The sequence below is a fragment of the Papilio polytes genome, unplaced genomic scaffold, assembly GCF_000836215.1.
Source record: "Papilio polytes unplaced genomic scaffold, Ppol_1.0 DF822622.1, whole genome shotgun sequence".
NCBI classification, from domain to species: Eukaryota; Metazoa; Arthropoda; class Insecta; order Lepidoptera; family Papilionidae; genus Papilio; species Papilio polytes.
Window position 1 is genome coordinate 158,705 of NW_013526582.1, and position 21,336 is coordinate 180,040.

At 36.2% G+C, this 21,336-nt stretch overlaps 1 protein-coding gene across 1 annotated transcript in view; it reads left to right on the top strand.

Moving 5' to 3' along the window:
• LOC106105958 overlaps positions 1-18,431 on the top strand; it is a 31,858-nt gene extending 13,427 nt beyond the window's left edge. The window contains exons 2-14 of the mRNA XM_013286467.1: positions 4,461-4,558; positions 5,024-5,191; positions 5,676-5,789; positions 5,891-6,044; positions 6,551-6,696; positions 7,785-7,902; positions 8,500-8,591; positions 9,127-9,306; positions 10,313-10,420; positions 11,056-11,202; positions 12,370-12,483; positions 12,984-13,085; positions 13,804-18,431. Of these exons, the coding sequence (XP_013141921.1) occupies positions 4,461-4,558; positions 5,024-5,191; positions 5,676-5,789; positions 5,891-6,044; positions 6,551-6,696; positions 7,785-7,902; positions 8,500-8,591; positions 9,127-9,306; positions 10,313-10,420; positions 11,056-11,202; positions 12,370-12,483; positions 12,984-13,085; positions 13,804-17,109 (4,847 nt within the window). The 3' untranslated portion in view covers positions 17,110-18,431. The remainder of the gene's footprint in view (positions 1-4,460; positions 4,559-5,023; positions 5,192-5,675; positions 5,790-5,890; positions 6,045-6,550; positions 6,697-7,784; positions 7,903-8,499; positions 8,592-9,126; positions 9,307-10,312; positions 10,421-11,055; positions 11,203-12,369; positions 12,484-12,983; positions 13,086-13,803) is intronic.
• Positions 18,432-21,336: the final 2,905 nt, after the last annotated feature.

Below are 21,336 nucleotides of genomic sequence, written 5' to 3' on the forward strand. Positions count from 1 at the left end.
CACATTATATTTAAAACTGCCTAATATTTACGTTTCTTGATTATTTTATTTATTTGGTATTTTTCTAGTACATGACATTGACATTGTCATTGTACTTCACAATGTAATTAACAAATACAAATGCTTTCTAGAAACTTTTATACGTTATCTATTTCGAAAATATCTAAGGATATAATGTGTATATGTTTCAGACCTTGACTCTATTGTTGAATGCATGGATATATATTTTTTAATGTATACATGTTTTGTGGTGTTGACTGTACATGAATTCGAGCGGATTTTGACCTTTTGTATGAACGAATAGTTTAAAATAGATATAGGTTTAAAGTAAGTAAAATAACTTAATACGAGTATTGTTGTGTAAAAATTGGGTTTAAAAATATATAACCCAACAAATAGAGGATGCTTTAGTCTTTAGCTATTTCAGATGGGTTACATTTAAAACCTTCAGTTTTAATTGTCGAACTGTGCAGTTAAAACTGATGGTATTTAGCCATCGTTATATCTATATCTATACTATTATAATAAAGCGTAAATACACACTTCTTTGTTTCCTAAGATGTCAGCAATTATAGCATATTTATGAATAATTCTTTCTTTAATAAAAAGCCTTACACTTAGGTCACGCTTTAGGCTATATATTTTCTCGCCATTGAACTTAGGGGGTAAATATTTTGGATAAAAACCCTAATGTGGGAAAGAGACCATAAGTTGCTGCCAACATCAAGGAAGCAAGGTTGCCGTGGTTTGTCATCGTCATATCATTTTGACATTTGCAATTGATAATTTGACACATGTAAACGATAAAATAAAATTTTCACAATTTTATGCGGATGAAGTCGCACGGGAACAGCTAGTTTATTATCTCAAGGATCAATTGTTTTTAATGGTTTATCAACAATGTAATTATTATCCTCAGACTTCTACAATAAATGGAGATTCCTAGAACATGTTCTTAATTAAGATTTTCTTGGAAAATCATATGACAATCATTACTGTACGTACTTTAGTGGGAGTGTAACTCGCACGAGGTATAGTGCGATTGATTTGTCTGGCCCGATAGAGGATGACACTTGGTTTTGTCAAACCACTGGCTGGTATAGGCTCAGATAGCTTAAAAGTGACGTCACTGTCGGATAGAGTACGAAAATGAGATATTTCCATCACATTTTATATGTTGGATTGTTATCTGAGAATTTATATAATTGTGGGACAGGCCCTTATTGTCATATATCCTCGAAGTAGGGCAGAGCGCGTCCTATTGGGACGCAACGAGGGCCCCTTCCCGGGGCGGTCAGTGGGGTGTTGCGGTGGCAAGCAAGACCATAAGTTGCTGCCAACTTCGAGGTATCAAGGTTGCCATGGTTTGAGATTATGTCATGTCATTTGGACATTTGCAATTGATAATGTGACAAATGTAAACAATAAAATGAAATTTTATAATTTTATGCGCATGAAGTCGCATGGGACAGCTAATTCTTAATATTACCAGAAAACCGCGACTGTCAACGCCAACATGGCTAAATACAAATTAACACAAAATGTTAGTCTTATAGCCTGTCCACTGGTTTGTAACGATTTATGGCATTGACATTGACAAAAGGCGTGATCTATTATAGTGCAACTCACCGGGTCAGATAAGTTGTCCGTACTTTTGTGGTCCGCCTGCGCAGACAGCGCGGCGGCCCGGTTTCTGTTGTCAGTGTTGCCTTGACTCAGCCACCGTTTTAGAATATGTGTTGTTTAGTTACGTAATAACTGGAATACTGAAATATGACAGTGGACAATGACAGACAGTGACCAGAAAAAATACAGACGAATTGAGTACCTCCTTTTGGGAAGTCGGTTAAAAAACGCTCTCAAATTTAGTAATTTTAATTCCATTTCACCTTTAAGATAATGTAAAGAAGACGAGGAAGGGGAAATATCCTCTTTATGTGCGTCTCCGTTGATTAAGGGGAGGCGTCTATTCAGTCGCTTTGACATTTCAGCGTTTGCTCGTTTGCCATCTTAATATAAAAAAAATACCACGACCACACAGATGCTAGTGGAAGTCATTCCTACACACTGATTTTAGAAGTCTAATTTGAGTTACGTTCCATCCTTTTATATACAAGGAAAGGATGTGAAGGGGACGTGAGTTTAAGGAATGGGTTGTATGGGGGATTTTTTTTCTGTACCCTTCCACTGATACGCGGTTGCATCGCTAATATAGCGGATTACAATGGCTGCTTGCTTTGTTAACCTTTGACTTTGAAAAACCACTAGCTGTTTCCGTGCGGCTTCATCCGCATGAAATTATGAAAAACGAGCTGTTGCCCGCGACTTCGTCCGCGTGGTATTCGAAGTCATAAAAAATATATAAATTACAAAAAGCTACGTATCCCGGGAACCGGACATTTCTCGGGGATGAAGCTTATCCCATGTGTACTCCAGACTTTATTTTATATCTGTGCCAAATTTCAATAAGATATCTTGAACCGTTGCAGAATGATCGAGTAAACATTAAAAAACTAAATTAATGAATCCCACGGGAACCGTAACTATTCCCGGGATAAAAAGTAGCCTATGTGTTCTTCCAGACTATGCTCTAAACCTGTGCCAAATTTCATGGAGATCCGTTCAGCCGTTTAGGCTACAAACGCTAACAAACATCCATCCATCCATCTATCTAAACTTTCGCATTTATAATATTAGTAAGATTTATTTTGTTATTTACATTTGTCAAATGATCAATAACAAATGTCAAAATGATATGACATGATAAACCTTAGCAATCTTGCTTTCTTGTTGGCAGCAACTTATGATCTCTTTCCGACATTAGGGTATTTGTCAAAAATATTTACACGAAGTTTAATGTCGTGAAAATATGTAGCCTAAAGCGTGACGTAAGTGTAGGGCTTTTTATTTAAAAAAGAATTATTCAAAAATATGCTGTAATTGCTGACATCTTAGGCAACAAAGAAGTGTGTGTTTACGCTTTATTATAATAGTATAGATTACAACCTATGTTTGTCATGTTTCTTTCTGTTGAATTTTGTGAACATGTTTCTGTAAATGTTTTATGCTTGTTCCTACTGTAATATTACATCATGCGGTAGTTAATTATTGGTAGTAATTATTATTAATTGGCCACCGTAATGTTGGTAATCCGTCAGGCCATCTGGTGTGTGTCATCACACGCGATCTTCACATTCAATGTACTATGCCACCGAATGATTGTGAATTTAGATAATGTATAAAACGACTAAGTATTGACATTACTATTCGACACATTTTAAACTAAAAACTTTAACTAGCTGGTCCTCGCGACTTTGTCCGCGTAAAAAAAATGACAGACTTTATTCAGAGTTAACGTAGCTTTTTAATGATGAGTTTTTAAAATCGGCCGAGTAGTTTTTGAGTTATTTTAATACATACGAAAATACAAATCTTTCCTCTTTATAATGTTTATGTAGATTTGCTGTTCTTCGCGATTTCCTCTTCGTGAAAGAATTTTTAAAATAGGCCCTGTATTTTTTACGTGAATCAAATTCATACAAAAACACAAATTGTTCTTTATAACATTGGTATAGAATATTATGTTTAAATGACTAGCTTTTGCTCATGACTTTACGCGGAAGAAAAAAAATATTAGCATTTGTGTTTTTTTAAGTAAATAACATATTATGCTTTTACTGTTTTTTTTTAATATCACGTAGACGAAGTTGCGCACAACAGCTTAACGTTATAGTTTATTAGAGCCAGCTAGACTGGGACATGATCGTAAATCCAGTGGCATATGATGTCATCTAGATCTCCCGACCTAGATGCTAGATCTAGATTTTATTATGCATTTCAAACGACATAAAAGATATGATAAGTACAGTTAGAGAATTTGTCGGTGCAACACTTTAAAAACTAACGCAACTTACGAAAAAACGTAAGTGGCATCCAGTCAATTGCTTTTTGTTATTATTCTGTTGTTTTAATAATTCACTGCTACCTGAATAGTTTTTTCTAAGAATAGGCTGAGTTTGTCTCGTTGCAAACAAGACAATATTCCAGTATGTACAGTTGACTTCGCTCGTATTGTACCAATATAATAAATCTGTTAGAAAACTAAGAGAACAACTGATTTAACCTTACGACATTGTAAGAAACAATACGTTTTGAATGAAATAAATAAATAATAAATAAAAACCTCTTTATTGCTATCCAAGAATACACAGAGTTGTACAAAATAAAAAACATACATGAAAAAATTTTAACAGATGGCAAAAGGGGGAGGCTCAGCTTAACCGATACTGGTTGAGATCCAGTGTCGAGCTGGTTTTCAGCCACCCCCCTTCCCAAGATGTAAAAGGGAGCGTAGATAGTCGGAGGTCGAATTCCATTTGATTCGTAAAATTGTCATACTCATTTAGTTTTCAGGAATTGACATTCCAAATTTTGTAATGGTAATGTAATTTTTGTTTCAGTCCCGTCGACGACGAAGGCTCAACTGGCGGCGGAGTACCTCGAGGCTTGTCGAGGCCATGCCACGCCGCCCATAGACTCCGTACTGCAGCAGATACGAGTTAGTATTTCTCTATGGTCTGTTTATCTTTCCACGGTTCTTTTTCTTCTTTTGTTTTCTTGTCTTTTAATAACAAACCAGTGAAAAACTCGGTGGTCATTGCAACCACTTAGACTGTATTCATACTGATTGTCAGCCAAAGAGGTTGTATTTTGCACTGACAATTGTCTATTTTAATTGTATCATCTTGTCCTTGTCCCTATAATGGGAGGCATAATATACCAGTTGTTTCTAGCGACTTCGTCCGAATATAAAAAATGTATCCTATGTTACTTCCGGATAACGTAGCATTTTAAAAGTGAAAGAATATTTGAAATCGGCCAATTGGTTTTTGAGTTATTTCAATAAAAAAATACAAATCTTTTCTCTTAATAATATTATACCTGGTGATCCATCACACAGGATGTCCTAGTTTGGACAACAGTCCCCGGCCCAAAGGGGTAATGTTTTTTTTAATTATTTCAGGAGTTACCAGAGAATTCTATAGGCGGTGGCGCGCGGGCACCTCGGCTAACACTAGTAGAATGCGCATTACGCGGCTGTGCTCCAGTAGACGCGTTAGAAGCACTTCTTAGAAAGGTTCAGTTCAGAAGACTGGAACTAGACCATGTGGAGATTGATGATGAAGGAGCGGTAAGTATGATGGGAACAGATGATATGTAGTTTCTTTTAGATTCTATTTCATCATCATCATCCCCCTTATCCTACTCTCGTAGGGTCGGCACAACAGGTTTTTGTCTTCCATAACTCGTATCATACGTCATCTCAGTCATCACTCCCTTTTTGATCATGTCACCTTTTACACAATCCATCCATCTCTTTCTATGTCTACCCCTACCGGTGTACCTCCATATTCATAACTAATGTTCTCCTTGTAACATGCGATTCATCCCTCATAACATGCCCCCATGCTAACCTTTTACTCCTTACCTTCTCTACCACAGGGGCTACTCTCAAACTATCCTATCAATTCGTGTTACCACACATCCATCTTAACATTCTCATTTCTGCCACATGTAGTCTCCTTTCATCCATCCCTTTTACTGCCCAACATTCAGATCTATACATCATCTTAGATTTTATTTCTATTAGATTCTACTTGTTACCTTAATTCCAGGAAGCTTTATTCGATATGATAGAATATTATGAGAGTGCGACAGTTGTGTGCGTGATGGGACCCCGTGAGTACGGTATTAGAGGATGGCAGGCTACTTCTAGGATGATAAAGAAGGTAAGTACTTATAGATATTTTATGTATTTTGGATATTAATGTATATTTAAAAAAAACACTAGGTGGTACTACCATTATTTGCTTTATTTTGATATTTCCAGAGCGCAGAGCTAACGGAACTGGAAGTATCAGATAGTGGTCTAGAAGCGTCACATGCGACTGTACTCGCTCGTTCTCTAAGACCTGCAACTTGTCCGTTACGCTCTTTGTGTTTGCAACGGACTCAGCTGTCTGGAGAACCCTTGTTATGTTTAGGTGAGTAGGAAACTACACTCACTCTGGCTTTGAAGGTGGCCTTCTCTAGTACATTCTCTGCAATATATACTTCCCCTAAATAGTGTACAGTATGTACTCTTACATACAACTCTAGCTGAATATCTGAATTCACTGCCTTATCTAGCATATTCTTTGCAAAATATTTTGGTCTTCCCCTACCTTTGTAGCTATCTAGTTCAGCCTATTTTATATTAGTTGTTGCTCGCGACTTAGTCCGCGTAAAATTAAAAAAAAACAAAAGTGAGTTTTTCCAGATTATCTACTTCAGCAGGCTTTAGGCTACAAACTCTAACTTATATAATCTTATCTTACTTATTATAAATGCGAAATTTTAGATGTATGTTTGTATCCTAAACTGCTGTACGGATATCGATGATTGTCATAGATGTAGATAGTCTGGAAGGACAACTGACTGTTTTTTTTACATACGGATGAAGTTGTGGGCGAAAGCTAGTTTATAATATTAATAAGATAATGTATTCCAGTGATGGCTTTAAAGTCAAACAATTCGGTACGCGAGCTCCGTCTCGGCGACAACCGTCTTAGTGCGCAGGACGCGGCGCAGCTCGCCTCGCTGCTCAGACTGAACACACGGATACAGTTGTTGGATCTCTCCAACAACCTCATACAGGTAAGACACAATTTATATACAGGATGTCCGGGAAAGATGTGCATCTACTGTTAGGAATAAAATTAGTACCGTGCTATAGAATTGGCGCAACTCTAGATTATCGGCTTAAACGTTACGTCCCTGACAGCTGTCAATGTCACTAGAAGTATGGATAGATTGGCGCGTAACTTGAGTCCTGACGAGAAGTGTCGCTCTGAGTTTAAAGCGACAGTATCAATTAAATAAGTTGTCTAAAACTACTACAGATTTCTTGGACGAAATTATGACGATTTGACCCAATTGCTAGAGGACTTAAATGTTTGATAATTATTTTACTCGAAAAACGCGCAAAATTTGTTAGCGCAAATTTGGATCACCCGTTATGCCATTTTGACAGCTCAAATTTAAAAAATAGCCTATAACATGCGGGTCTATGTCAGCTACCCTCCAATGAAGGTCCCGTCGAAATCGGGCCAGACGTTTCGGAGATTACCCGGAACAAACGCGGCTTGCGGACAGACAGACAAAAATTTTTAAATGCGATTTTCGTTATCAGCAACGCAAATACATCATCCCCGAAATCTGGAATTATTCAGTTGATGTTACAGACACTCCAATTTTACTATCTATATACATATCATAAAATAGCTGTTACCGTGCGACTTCACCCGCATAAAATTGTGAAATTTTTTTTCCTTGTTCACATGTGTCAAATTATCAATTGCAAATGTCAAAATGACATGACGATGACAAACCACGGTAACCTTGCTTCCTTGATGTTGGCAGCAACTTATGGTCTCTTTCCCACATTAGGAATTCATTTTAAAAATATTTACCCCCTAAGTTTAATGGCATGGAAATATATAGCCTAAAGCGTGGCGTAAGTGTAGGGCTTTTATTAAAAAAGGATTTATTCAAAAATATACTTTAATTGCCGACATCTTAGGCAACAAAGAAGTATGTGTTTACGCTTTATTATAATAGTATAAATATAAAAGTATCTGTGTGGAGTGTCTGTTTGCTATATCAAAATAATGTACAGATAAAGACTTAATATATCTCGTTCCACTGTAAGTGTATAAGCGCGTGTTTCCCCGCTTGTACTACAGGACGCGGGCGTGGCGCAGATCGCGGACGCGCTCGTGAAGCAGTCCTCGTGCACGCCGCCGTCCGCCGTCACCTCGCCGCTCTCCCCGCTCTCGCCGCTCTCCCCGCACCACTGTCCTGGTGAGTACACTTGCTGGCACAAATATAGAATAGTTATTGGGGGGTTAGGGGAGGCAAGATGGTGATTATTGGGGGATGTTGATCAGAAAGGGGGACATGATAATGGGGGCAGATTGATAAATAAAGAGGGGGACATGATAATGAGGGCAGATTGATGATCTAAGAGGGGAAAATAATAATGAGGCAGATTGATGATCAGAGGGGGGGTCATGATAATGGGGGCAGATTGATGATCAAAGGGGGGGGTCATTACAATGGGGGCATACATATGGCTATGCGAGGCAGGCCGTGGATCATAGAGGGCAATGACTCTTTGAGGGGCATATTTATGATAGTAGGGAGTGTAGAGTCAATGATAAAAGTGGGAAGGGAAGCTAGTAATAGGTAGGAGAAGGATGAATTTGGCTTCCCTCTTGCAACGCCCATTTAGACTTTTGCAAAACTGTAAATATTTTTATAAATTTTCTGTTTCAAAAGTACGTATTAACGTATTCGTTAGTAACACGTGGTAAATGTTAAAAAAACAATAAAAAATCATCGAGAATTTTTATCTCTGTCTACCCTTCAAGGTAATATAAGTGAGTTGTGTGTTTACAGTAAGCGGATACGAGTCTCGAGGTCTAGCGTTCCTGGTGCTGTGGAACAACCAGCTGACGAGGAACTGCGCGGTGCACCTCGCGAGGATCTTGGTGAGGGTCATATTTAACTGGTTAACTTTTGTATAGCTTGACACTTGCCACCTGTGTATTTTCTATTATAAAAGTGAATTATTTGTTTGTATGTAACGAATAAACTGAAAAACTACTGGGCCTATTTTAAAAATTCTTTCACCATTAGGAAGATAATTTATCTGTTAGTAACATATACTATGCTTTTTTATGACTTTTTTTTTAAAAATTCAAAAGTCAAAGATATCGCACGACAAAGTCGCGAGCAACAGTTAGTAACTTCTATACTGATATTATAAAGAAGAAGGATTTGTGTTTTTTTTATGTATGAACTCAAAAACTACTGGGATATTTTTTTATCATATTTTAATTGCACTCGGACGAGGTTGCGAGCAACAACTAAACTATTATAATAAAGCGTAAACACACACTTCTTTGTTGCCTAAGCTTTGTTGACGTAAGCACGGATGAAAGCTAGTTTTTTTTATTATTTTAAATGTAACATAGACGAATTCGAAAGCAACAGCTAGTATTTAATACAACAACCAAATTCCAGCGATCATCATCATCCCTGTGCGTGTTAAACGTGGGTCGTAACGCGCTGGGCTGCGAGGCGGTGCGCGCGCTGGCGGAGGGCGGGTTGGGCGCGCTGCTCTCGCTGGGCCTGCAGGCGGCGCGCCTCGGCCCAGACGCCGCCAGGCCCCTCGCGGCGCTGCTCGCTGCTGGACACTTGCAGGTCAGGGTGCACTGCTTACCTGTCGATTATTGGGGAGGTTACCTTAGTAGTGTCGGTTATTGGGGAGGTTACCTTAGTAGTATCAGTTATTGGGGAAGTTACCTTAGTAGAGTCAATTATTGGGTAGGTTACCTTTGAGTCAATTATTGGGTAGGTTACCTTTGAGTCAATTATTGGGTAGGTTACCTGAGAGTCAATTATTAGGTAGGTTACCTAAGAGTCAATTATTGGGTAGGTTACCTAAGAGTCAATTATTGGGTAGGTTACCTTTGAGTCAATTATTGGGTAGGTTACCTTAGAGTCAATTATTGGGTAGGTTACCTTTGAGTCAATTATTGGGTAGGTTACCTTTGAGTCAATTATTGGGTAGGTTACCTTTGAGTCAATTATTGGGTAGGTTACCTTAGAGTCAATTATTCGGTAGGTTACCTTAGAGTCAATTATTGGGTAGGTTACCTTAGAGTCAATTATTGGGGAGGTTACCTTAGAGTCAATTATTGGGTAGGTTACCTTAGAGTCAATTATTGGGTAGGTTACCTTAGAGTCAATTATTGGGTAGGTTACCTTAGAGTCAATTATTGGGTAGGTTACTTTAGTTATTTCCCCTGCCTTATCCTACTCCCGTAGGGCGCACCGGGTTTTCGTCCTCCAAAGCACTCTATCATCCGTCATCTCAGTCATCACTCCCTTCATCATGTCACCTTTCCCGCAATCTATACAACTCTCTACCGGTGTCTCCATATTCATAACTAACGTTCTCCTTGTAACATACATACGATTCATCCCTCTTCATAACATGCCCCCATGCTAACCTTTTACTCCCTTACCTTCTACCACTGGGGCTACTCTCACTTCCTCTAATATACTCATTTCATATCTTATCCATCTTTAGATTTTTTGTTTGCCACCTTATAATGTAAAAAAAATCCTTAAAATTAATAGAAAAATGTCTCCAAGTGTAGTGTCAACTATGTTTTCTTTGTATATGTATTGAATACTATTACAGAGGCTGGATTTGCGCGACAACAAGCTCGGCAGCAGCGGACTGCAGGTTATTCTGAACGCTATGAAGGATAATACTACAATTACTCAAATAGACCTCGATGATACACCGGTATGTATATAGGTTTGTCATGTCATGTCATTTTGACATTTGCAATTGAATTTGACAAATGTAATCAATAAAACAATTTTCATAATTTCATGCGAATGAAGTCGCACGGGAACAGCTAGTCATATTATAAATGCGAAAGTTTAGATGGATGGATGGATGTTTGTAACATAAATTACTGAACGGATCGTAATGGAACTTGGCATAGATATGGATACTGAAAGAACACATACTTTTATTTTTTTAATTCCTCGCGGACGAAGTCGCGGGCGAAAGTTAGTATTTTTTATATCATAAGGTGGGAAACTAGCAAACGGCCACCTGAATTCGCCATACTTGCGAAGCGACTGCCCATAGACATTCGCTATAGTGGATGCGTTACCTACCCTTAATCGACGGAGGAGACGCACAAAAAGAGGACATTTCCCCTTCCTATACGTTTCCACCGTCAAATTCACGATCCCTTCCCATCCTTTGTAAGTAAAAGGGTGGGAAGGAAAGGGAATAAAGTTGGGCCTCCAACACCACACTCATTAGTACGCGGAATTGCTTCCACTTCACGCCTTTCTGTGTGGTATTACACCGGGCGATTGGCGCGGGCTCTACCACTGTTAGTAATTAACAGTATGATATGTCAGGAGAGTAGCGTGTCGAGGTGCGAGGAGGCTGCGCTGGCGAGCCGGATGACGCGCGACATCCGCGCCGCGTGCCGCCGCAACGCGCCCGCCACGCCGCGCCTGCATCGCAAGATCAGCCTCACATGTCACACTGCCTGCTTCGTCAGGGTGAGATACACTGACAGCCTAGAATATACACTGACAGGATGTATTATACATTTACGGCCCGGATTATACACTGACAGCATGGATTATACATTTACAGCCCGGATTATACACTGATAGCATGGAGTATACATTGACAGCACATGTTATACACTGACAGCATGGATTATACTGACGTCATCTATATACTATTATAATAAAGCGTAAACACACACTTCTTTGTTGCCTAAGATGTCAGCAATTACACCATATTTTAAAATAAATATTTTTTTAATAAAAAGCCCTACACTGTTACGCTTTAGGCTATATATTTTAACACCATTAAACTTAGGGGGTAAATATTTTGGATAAAAACCCAAATGTGGGAAACGGACCATAAGTTGCTGCCAACATCAAGGAAGCAAGGTTGTCATCATGTCGTGTCATTTTGACATTTGTATTTGATAATTTGACGCATGTAAACAAAAAAAAAACATAATTTCATGCGTATGAAGTCGCACAGGAACAGCTAGTTTGTTATACACTGATAACACATATTGTACACTGATGACCCACGGCATTATACACTGACGTCATAAATTATATTTATAAGTGTGGAGGTACACCGGTAGAGGTAGACGTAGAAAGAGATGGATGTATTGCGTTAAAGGTGATATAATGAAGGGAATGATGACTGAGATGACGGATGATAGAGTTATTTGGAGGACGAAAACCCGATGACGATGATGACAAAGTATCTAAAAGAACAAAAACACTCACAAAATTATACACTGACGTCCTACAGTATACACTGACCTCATATATTAAACACTGACTACATGTGAAACTAGTCTGTGGTAGCAAAAGAGAATTGGATGACGAAAAATCTGTATGTCACTTCATACTTCATACTAATATTATAAATGCGAAAGTTTAGATAGATGGATGGATGTTTGTTAGAGTTTGTACACTAAATGGCTGAAAGGTTCTTGATGAAATTTGGTATAGAAGTGGATATTCTGGAAGAACATATAGGCTACTTAGTTTTGTTTTTTTTTTAATTCCACGCGGACGGAGTCGCGGGCGAAAGCTAGTCATGTGATAATTATTGTAATAAGTTGATTTTATAATTATTAATATAATGACTAAACTAGTTTTTTTTTATCTTTTTAATTTATTTTATTATTATAGAGTGGTGGTGTGGAGGAGGAGCGGCGCGCGGGCGGGCGGCTGCGCTCCCCGGCGCCCTCGCCCGCGCCCTCGCCCGCCGGCAGCCCCGTGCCCGCAGCTAACTCCAGATTCTCTGTTAGTATACTTAAATATCAACATTTGTATACCTTTTTATAGAAATTAATTAATGTGTCAGAAAGAGCTTTTCGCCCAAACGGCGAATTTCGCCGATTCGGCGAATAATCTTTTTATACTTTTTAATGGTTGAAAGTGTATACAGATATATCTCAGATTAATCTCAAATTAAATTGTTGTCGTCGCCCCCTGTGTCGAATTTCGCTAATTGGGCGAATTAATTTTTTAATATTTTGAAGGTGTGAAAGTGTACGAAGATAGTTTAAGTCGCAAATATTCTTGCATTGTTTGTTTGCACATTAGTCGAATTTCGTTAATTGTGCGGTTCATTTTTAAACTGTTATGTGGACGAATGAATAAAAAAATTATCGCCAAGTCGCCTAATTGGCGAATTTCGACAAATTGGCGACTGAAAATTTAAAACTTGTTACATGAATTTACAACTGAAATGTCATTAAATTCTCATCAAGTGACATAAATTTCATGTTCTATGCCACCAGGTGACGCGAGTGACACCGGACAGGGATTCATCAGACAGCTCCACCCCTTCAACCCCGACGCGGCCTTACTGTCCCACCCCGTCTAGGTTTAAAGTCGTGCAGGTAAATATACTAATACATGCGAAAGTTTGGATGGATGGATGTTTATATCCTAAACTAGATGTAGAGGATAGTCTGGACACTTAGACTAAATTTGTTTTGCTAATTCCGTGTAGACAGAGTCAAGTGCTAAAGCTAGTGTAAAAATAAAGATAGATTCTTGCTTCTTCTCTTTCCAAAGAAAAGACGTTTTCTTCAAAGAAAAAGAGAAGTGGATTTGACGGGAATGGGATGCATAATTTTCTCTTTTTCTCTTCCTCCCCTCCTCTGATTATTAAAACATTTCACTATTTTGACTTCAAATATTTATTGACATCTAGTTGTTGCTCACGACTTTCCACGTGAAATTATGAAATATAAAATGTGCCTATGTTACAGTTAAATCATACTAATATTATAAATGCGAAAGTTACGATGGATGGAAGTTTATTAGAGTTTGTAGCCTAAACTGCTGAACGGATCTCTATGAAATTTGGCATAGATGTAGAGGATAGTCTGGAAGAACATAGACTACTCGCTTTTGTTTTTCTTAATTCCACGCGGACTCGCGGGCGAAAGCTACCTTTATAATGAAGGAATTTTTAAAATTATCCAAGTACTTTTTACGTGAATAGAATACATACATAAATACAAATCTTTCCTCTATATTAGTATAGATATCGTGATATTCTGAAAAAACTACATAATCAATATTTATATGAAAAAATACTATTAATTCCAGGTCGTTGAACCGCCACAGATTCAAATACATCCAGCTAAATCTAAAGGGATATCAAGATTCTCCGTCACAAGGAACTATGATTCCTCCTACAACCCCACCCCTTCTCCTAGCTCCACCCCCTCCCCCAGCCCGGAGCCCTCCACAGCCACCCCCAGCCCTGAACCCAGCAGACAGGAACCCCACACACTGATGAAAACCAGCTCCGAACCAACGATATTCAAAAGAGAAACAGATATAAAAAGCAGAAAAATCCCAGCGAAATTCTCAATGGAACCATTAGTAGTAGGGAAATTACCTCTTGTCAATAAAACTGATACAGAATTAGCTAAAGATGGAAATCTAGATAATAATATGCCTGAAATAGTGAAAAATAAACTCCTGTTACCTGATAATTTAGTTAGTAATAAAGATGTTAGTGAAATTGAATTAATAAAACCCACCATTGAGCCGGTCGAGGCGGATCTCAAAGAAACTTCAAAAACTGTCGCTTTTGAAGGAAATTCGAATAAACATGATGAGAATGTGTTAGATGACAGTAAAGATAATGATGTGACTGATAAAATTAATAGTGATAGTAAAGTACAATCGACCGCAGGTGATAGTAAAATAAGTGATAATTTAGGAGATAGTGATGAGATATATCATTGTGAGGATAAAGAAGATAAAGTGGAGAGAGTTAAAAATATAGAAGCAAGCGATATAGATGTTAAAATAACAGTTAGAAATGAAAATAATAGTGTAAATATAAATACAGCCAAAGTACATTCTGACCAAAATTCAAAGGACACAGAAGCAGAAAAAGGTGTTGCTATAAAACATTTAGAAGAAATAACAGAAGATTTAGGTAATATAATACAAGAAATGCAAGGTATGACGAGAAATGTCAAAGTTAAAAACGACAGCACACAGACGGATAACATAGATATAATATCAGTACCTTTAAACCGAGATGTAGTGCTAAAGAAGAATAAAAGCGAATCAAGTCTAGATAGTCCTGATCTAGAAGTTTCTAGACTTATGAATAAACGTGTAACTGGCAGTGCTTTTTGTGATAGCAGCTCGTCGTTAGAGATATCGGGTAGTTCGATGGAGAGTTTAAATGCGATGGATAATACGCAAACAAAACCAGTAATACATGAAAATGTGGAAACTGATAAAGAATTAGACAGAAGAAGAGATGGAAATCTATCTACTGAAAGCAGTGTAGACTCAAGTGATACAACACCAGTAAATAGTGGATTTTTAAATATATCCATCAGTTCAAATGAGAGTGTTTCACCCATAATTTTCGGTGGTAAAAAGATTCACGGGTCTCTATCTAGCTTAGAAGCTAGCATGAGTTCTTTGGAATCAGCTAAACAAGAACGAATTATGGTCACTTCAGCAGATTCCGGGATAGAATATTCTTTACAAAATCCATCAGAGAGCAAAGAGGATGCATCATCTAATGAAGGGACTCTAACGCATAATTCCAGTTTAAAGGAAAGTGTTAGGAAACCGGAAATATTCCAAGTACATGAGACTTTAACAACACCGAAACGAACTTCTAGCTTATTGGATGTTCCAGCATTGAAGAGTAAAGGCCTAGACCGTATGAGGAAGATATCCTGGGTTGCACCATCTTCTAGTTTCCATATACCAAGACCTGAACCGGAGAAGATAGAGATAAAACTACCTTCACATCTAGAAAAGCTGCTAAGCCTCTTCCAGCATCCAAGCAGTCTTTTCTCGAGAAGTAGTTCTCATAGTGATGATGAGAAGAAATCAACATCAAGCACACCACCAAGGAAAGATTCTTCTTTAACCAGTTCTTTCTGGTCCTGGGGCAGTGCAACTGAAAAAACAGAAAGAGACGATAATGATAGTCTCTCAGAAGCAACAGATTCCACTCTATCAGAGAGAATTCAAGTTTCCTTTGTCGATGAATCATTTTCAAAGAAACTCGATAGTAAGACACCTTCAACGGAAACAGATAACACACTAAGTGAATTCCAAACGATACAAGTTGAAAGTAATGTTGAAGTTACCGATATAACCACCGATGAAAATTTAGTACAAACAAATTTAGATTTAAGCGTAAATACAAACGGCAATAAGCCTGTTAGTGATAATACAGATCTCATAGCAAACGAACGAAATAACGATACGATAACTGAAGTTAAACATGAACAAACAAAAACAGACAAGTTTACAAAGGATTTAAACGTCAAATTGGACGATAAACAAGAAATAATACGACCAAGATCATTTGCAGCAGTTTTAAAATCATCAGGCACAGAGAATTCGATAGAGAAACCAACGACACCAGAATCAGGACCATCTGTTGATAAATTACCAAGCAAAATAATAAGAGGCATCAAAGAGAATATCAGTCCAGAAAATACTTTAACATCGAGTATGACGAATACTAAAGCGTTAGCAATCGAATTGACAGACAAACAGAAAAAAACATATACAAAAGAATTTGATGAAATTAAAGCACCAATAGCGACTGTAGAAGATTTATGTGACACAGATATACATTTAGCATACATAGATGACGAAAGAATAGATAATAAAGAAATAACAGAAATAAACACAAAAACAGATTCAGATGTTGATGTAGGTAGAGACGCACTATCTTATTTAATATATGAAAATCAAGATTTCAAAAAAGAAAAAGATACAAAACCAAATTCAACAGAAATCGATGATAAAATATTAATCGATTTATCGCCAGAATTGGTTATCGATGAAGCTATAGAAGCGCCTGTTTTTATAAAAGAAGCAATAACATCACCTATACCAGAAAGAGCTAAAATTAAAAAATCAAATTCATTAGAAGATTTATCAAGGAAATTAGCACAGATAGAGAAAGAAATACCTAAAACGAAAACAATAGCTTTCAAAGTACCAGATACTAAACCTCGAGATATACCAGGAAGGAGACTGAAATTCAGGACTGGTACAAGTCCTAAATCATTACCGGAAAGTTTGAACAAACCCTGTCCCTTAACTAAAATGGATACGGGAATTAAAAAGAAGAAGAAAACCTCATTAGGGAAAATGGCACGAGATTCTCTTTTAGCGTTAAATTTGACGGAAGAAGAGACATCAGAATTCAGAAGTTATAAATTAACTTCTGTTGAAAGTCTGAAATCCTTAGAGTCGGTTTCCGAAGACGCTAATTCACAATCTGGTACATCAGTCGACTCAAGATGTAGATCTTGTTTGAGAATATCACAAGAAAGTTTAATTTCTCTAGATTCGATAAATGAAGATTGTCGTTGTTATGAAAATGAGAAAAAAGGGCAATCGAATAGATAAAAGGAATTTAAAAAATCTTATGGGAGATAATTTAAATGCGATTTTTATCGCTTTATGACTTATCGTGTTATGCGATTTAAGTCTATTTATCCGTAAACGGGTATTATAAATGTAAATTATATAAAAATTCGAACGTTTTCACGTAGTTTGAGTGTTTTTGTTATATCTATGGAATTTTGAATTATTTATGGCATAGTGAAAGCTGTTTTTTTATTGAATTTAAAGATATAAGTATTTCTGTCTTTACAATTTAAGGCTTTTGACGTGCTAGTGGAGTATTCGAGTACGATAACAAAAACGGCCCCTATGTAAAATGTCGTAAGTCACAATTTGCGATTTATAAATCGTAACTTGTATTAGTAATAAATTCTCTGTAAAAAAAAATAACGTTACAAATAATAAACTTCGGTATTATTGTATATTCATATTTAATAATTTATATAAATGCGAAAGTAAATGTATGTTTGTTATTGTATATCTTTAAAACGGGTCAATATCGATGTAGAACATAGTCTACATGCTTTTTTATTCCGCGCAAAGTCGCGGGCGACAGCTATTACTTAATATATCGTTATATTTAAATATCTTGCAAAATTGACATTTCAAACTTACGATAGTTTACATAGGAGTACGTCTTTGTACATGTTATTGTGGGCGTATTGTAGATAAAAGCGAGAGTGTTTCCTATATAAATGTGAAATTTATATAAAATAGAGGTAAATAAGGTCTAAAGAGATTTTTTTATGTATTCTTTAAAGTTATTATATATTTAATGGCAGAAATAATCGAAATATTCCTTTTAAAAGTTTTAATTTTGTCATATTTGGGGGCCAATAATTTTATACGTATTTCAAATGTATCACTTTTAAAAAATACGTGATACTAATGTTTTTTTCCTAATAGAATTAAAGTATTCGGTCGTGTGTATTTTAAAATAAATGGTATTTGAAAAATCGTTTAGAATTTTCGTTTATTTCTAGCCATTAAATATATCAAATTTTAAATAAATCAGGCCCCATTTTTATTAGATTTTCGAAAATAATTAATTTAATATATAGAAAATATAGACAGTTTAATTTTTTTGTCTATTTTTACATATAGTGTGACGAATTTATTTGACCCGGTGAAATTGGAGTTCCGTAAGAAAATATAAAAACATTATATGCTTGAAAATGACGGATATCGTACGACAATGAAATATTGTTTAGTGACATTCCGAGTCAAATAAATCATTTTGTTATACGTCAAATATCGCACTATTATATGAAAAAAATACGCATATATGTCTAAATAAGATAGTTTGATAAATGACGCATATGAAGTATCGAATTCAATGTATGAAGGTAAACGCCATACTTAATAGACAGGTATCGTAGTGACGAAACACGCAGCGAACAATTATGAACTATCGATATTCGATTAAAACTTATTTAGACTAGTTTGTCTAAATAAGATAGATTAGTTTGACAATTTAGTAGGGATGGGTTGTGGAATCAGTCATGAATCTTATCGATTTTCGATTTTTATTCTTATATAAGTTTGAATCAATAGATTCATAGTTATAACTTAAGAATTAATAAAAAAAAAAACAATGTTTTCTCAAATTAATAATGACCTGCAGAACCATTACAAATAATGAGAGTAAATAAATGTTTATTACTACTACAGTCGTACGTAATCGAATTGGATTTCGCTATTATTTCTGTCATCGCTAAATTCTCTACACTATAATCAATACTAGAATTGTCCACTAAATTAGTTAATAAGAAAATAATAATTTTACTTGAGTTCGATAATTATTTAAACCGAATATCGATAGTTCATAATTGTTCGCTGCGTGTTTCACTACGATACCTGTCTATTAAGTATGACATTTGCCTTCATACATTGAATTCGATACTTCATATGCGTCATTTATCAAACTAATCTATCTTATTTAGACAAACTATATACCAAAAAGATGTTCGTAAATGACAGACATTTAAACAATGATTTCTGGCCCGGTGAGTTATAGATTGTTTCAGAAATTATATTGACATAAAAGATTGGTACCTACTATAATTTAGTTTCACAACAGATAATAAAATATACTAATTACAGTTTCCATTGGGTTAATAAGTACAGTCGTGGACATCTGCTGTGTTCCTTCAAGTATTGCCTTGTTCATTGCAAACTCCGCCTCTTACAAATAACTAGTGAGTGCAAACGAAGGGATAATATAACGAAAGCTGTGAAACACAGTAAAAATATTTATAAGCTGTGTTGTTTTGATTTTTCTTCGCATCTCGTTTTAAAATGTTCGAACACCGCTAGTTTTCCGAATTGTACATTTTATGAGTAGAAAAAAACTAATAATAAATTTAATAAGTCTTAAACACCTTAAAAGCAATATTTATTAATATATGGTTATTGTAAATAATGAAAATTTGTCTCCACTTGTAGTTCGATTCAATAGAAATGAGAAATGAGAGAGAGAAAATTATATTTTATTTAGTCTTGGGTAGTACACGTACGATGTACTAAAAAGTAATGTTACTCGGCACTGTACTAAAAATAACGTTACCGAACGGCTTCTGTCAATCGGACATTTAGTACTATTAGTACACTACACGATATCGGTGTTCGCCTTTTTGTCAGATTGAAGCATCCACCTTCGATAATGAGAATCAAAAGTGGATAAAATTATTCATAACTAAATTTATTTTCGCTAATAACATATGTTTGACCCTGCTTAAAATTTGATGTGAAGTAATATAACCCTCGTTATATTCTATTCATGTATTGTTCTCACAAATCTGAAGTACTAAAGGTACTAAAAGTGTGTACTAGTACGTTTTCCCAATTGTACTAGTACGGTGCGCACTTGCAGATGTCCGATTAAGCCCAAGACTAATTTTATTGTCAAATTATCAATTCCAAATGTCAAAATGACATGACATGACAAACCTTAGCAATCTCGCTTCCTTGATGTTGGCAGCAACTTATGGTCTCTTTCCCACATTAGGGTTTTTATCCAAAATATTTACCCCATAAGTTTAATGGCGTGAAAATATATAGCCTAAAGCATGATGTAAGTGTAGGGCTCTTTATTAAAAAAGACTTATTGTAAAATATGGTGTAATTGCTGACATCTTAGGCAACAAAGAAGTGTGTGTTTACGCTTTATTATAATAGTATAGATAGACCTACAGATGTTTTTGTAACACAAACTAAATACACACACAATAAATAAAATTGTTATTTATGTGTTTAATTTCTCATTTCTATTTGAATTCGAAATTAGTGAATTTTATTTCGCATTGACGAATTGAGGTTAGAATCGTTCAATGTACCATAGAGTTGAATTTACGACTGCTATCTTTTGTCTCATAGAGTAAGAGATTGCAGTATCTAATGTGGTTTTCTTCGATTGATTTTGAAGTGATATTGGAAACACTTTTGTATAAATAATCGCGTTTTGGATGTTGCAAATAAAAGAGTACTTAATTGGCGGTTTTTTATTTGTTTTTTTTTAACTTTTTAATTAGAAAGCAAATCAGCAAGCTGTCATCTGAGGGTTTATTGTGAGTATTCGTGAGACCGTTATCGTAGTGTCGAAAATATTTAATTAAAGTGCAGTACAACATGTAAGTAAGCGCACTGTAGACCCCCTTTGCCCCACTTTGGGGACATACGACAAGTAGGACAAAATGTAAGTATGTCAACAAATATAGATATTATCACAGACACACACACATGAGTGCTACGATGGGTTATATCATAATCTCAACTGCTCCCTGTATCATAAACTGAACCATGTAATAGTAGTTTAGGGGAGGATGAAAACCAGCGCGGCCTTCAGTGACAAGCTGGAGGCCGCATCGGCAGAGCCTTCTCCTTTTTTGCCAAGAATTTTTTTGTCTTTATTTTATTTTTTTTAGTAATTTGATTTGTAAGTTGTGTTCTTTTAATTTTTTTTGGTCAATAAATAGTGTATTATTTTATCAACGTTACGAATACATTATCGCAATTGTTACACAAATATTCGTGATAAACCCTCTAAGCTAAGCTATACGTTACAGCGCGAAAAATAGCCTATATACCCATCCATCAGCTACCTTCCCGTCAAATTTCCGTTAAAAACTGGGTCCATTAGTTTTGAAGATTATCTGGAACAAACATGCAGACACACAAAAGTTCGTCATATATTCGAGAAATATGATTTACTAGTTGTCGCCCGCGGCTTCG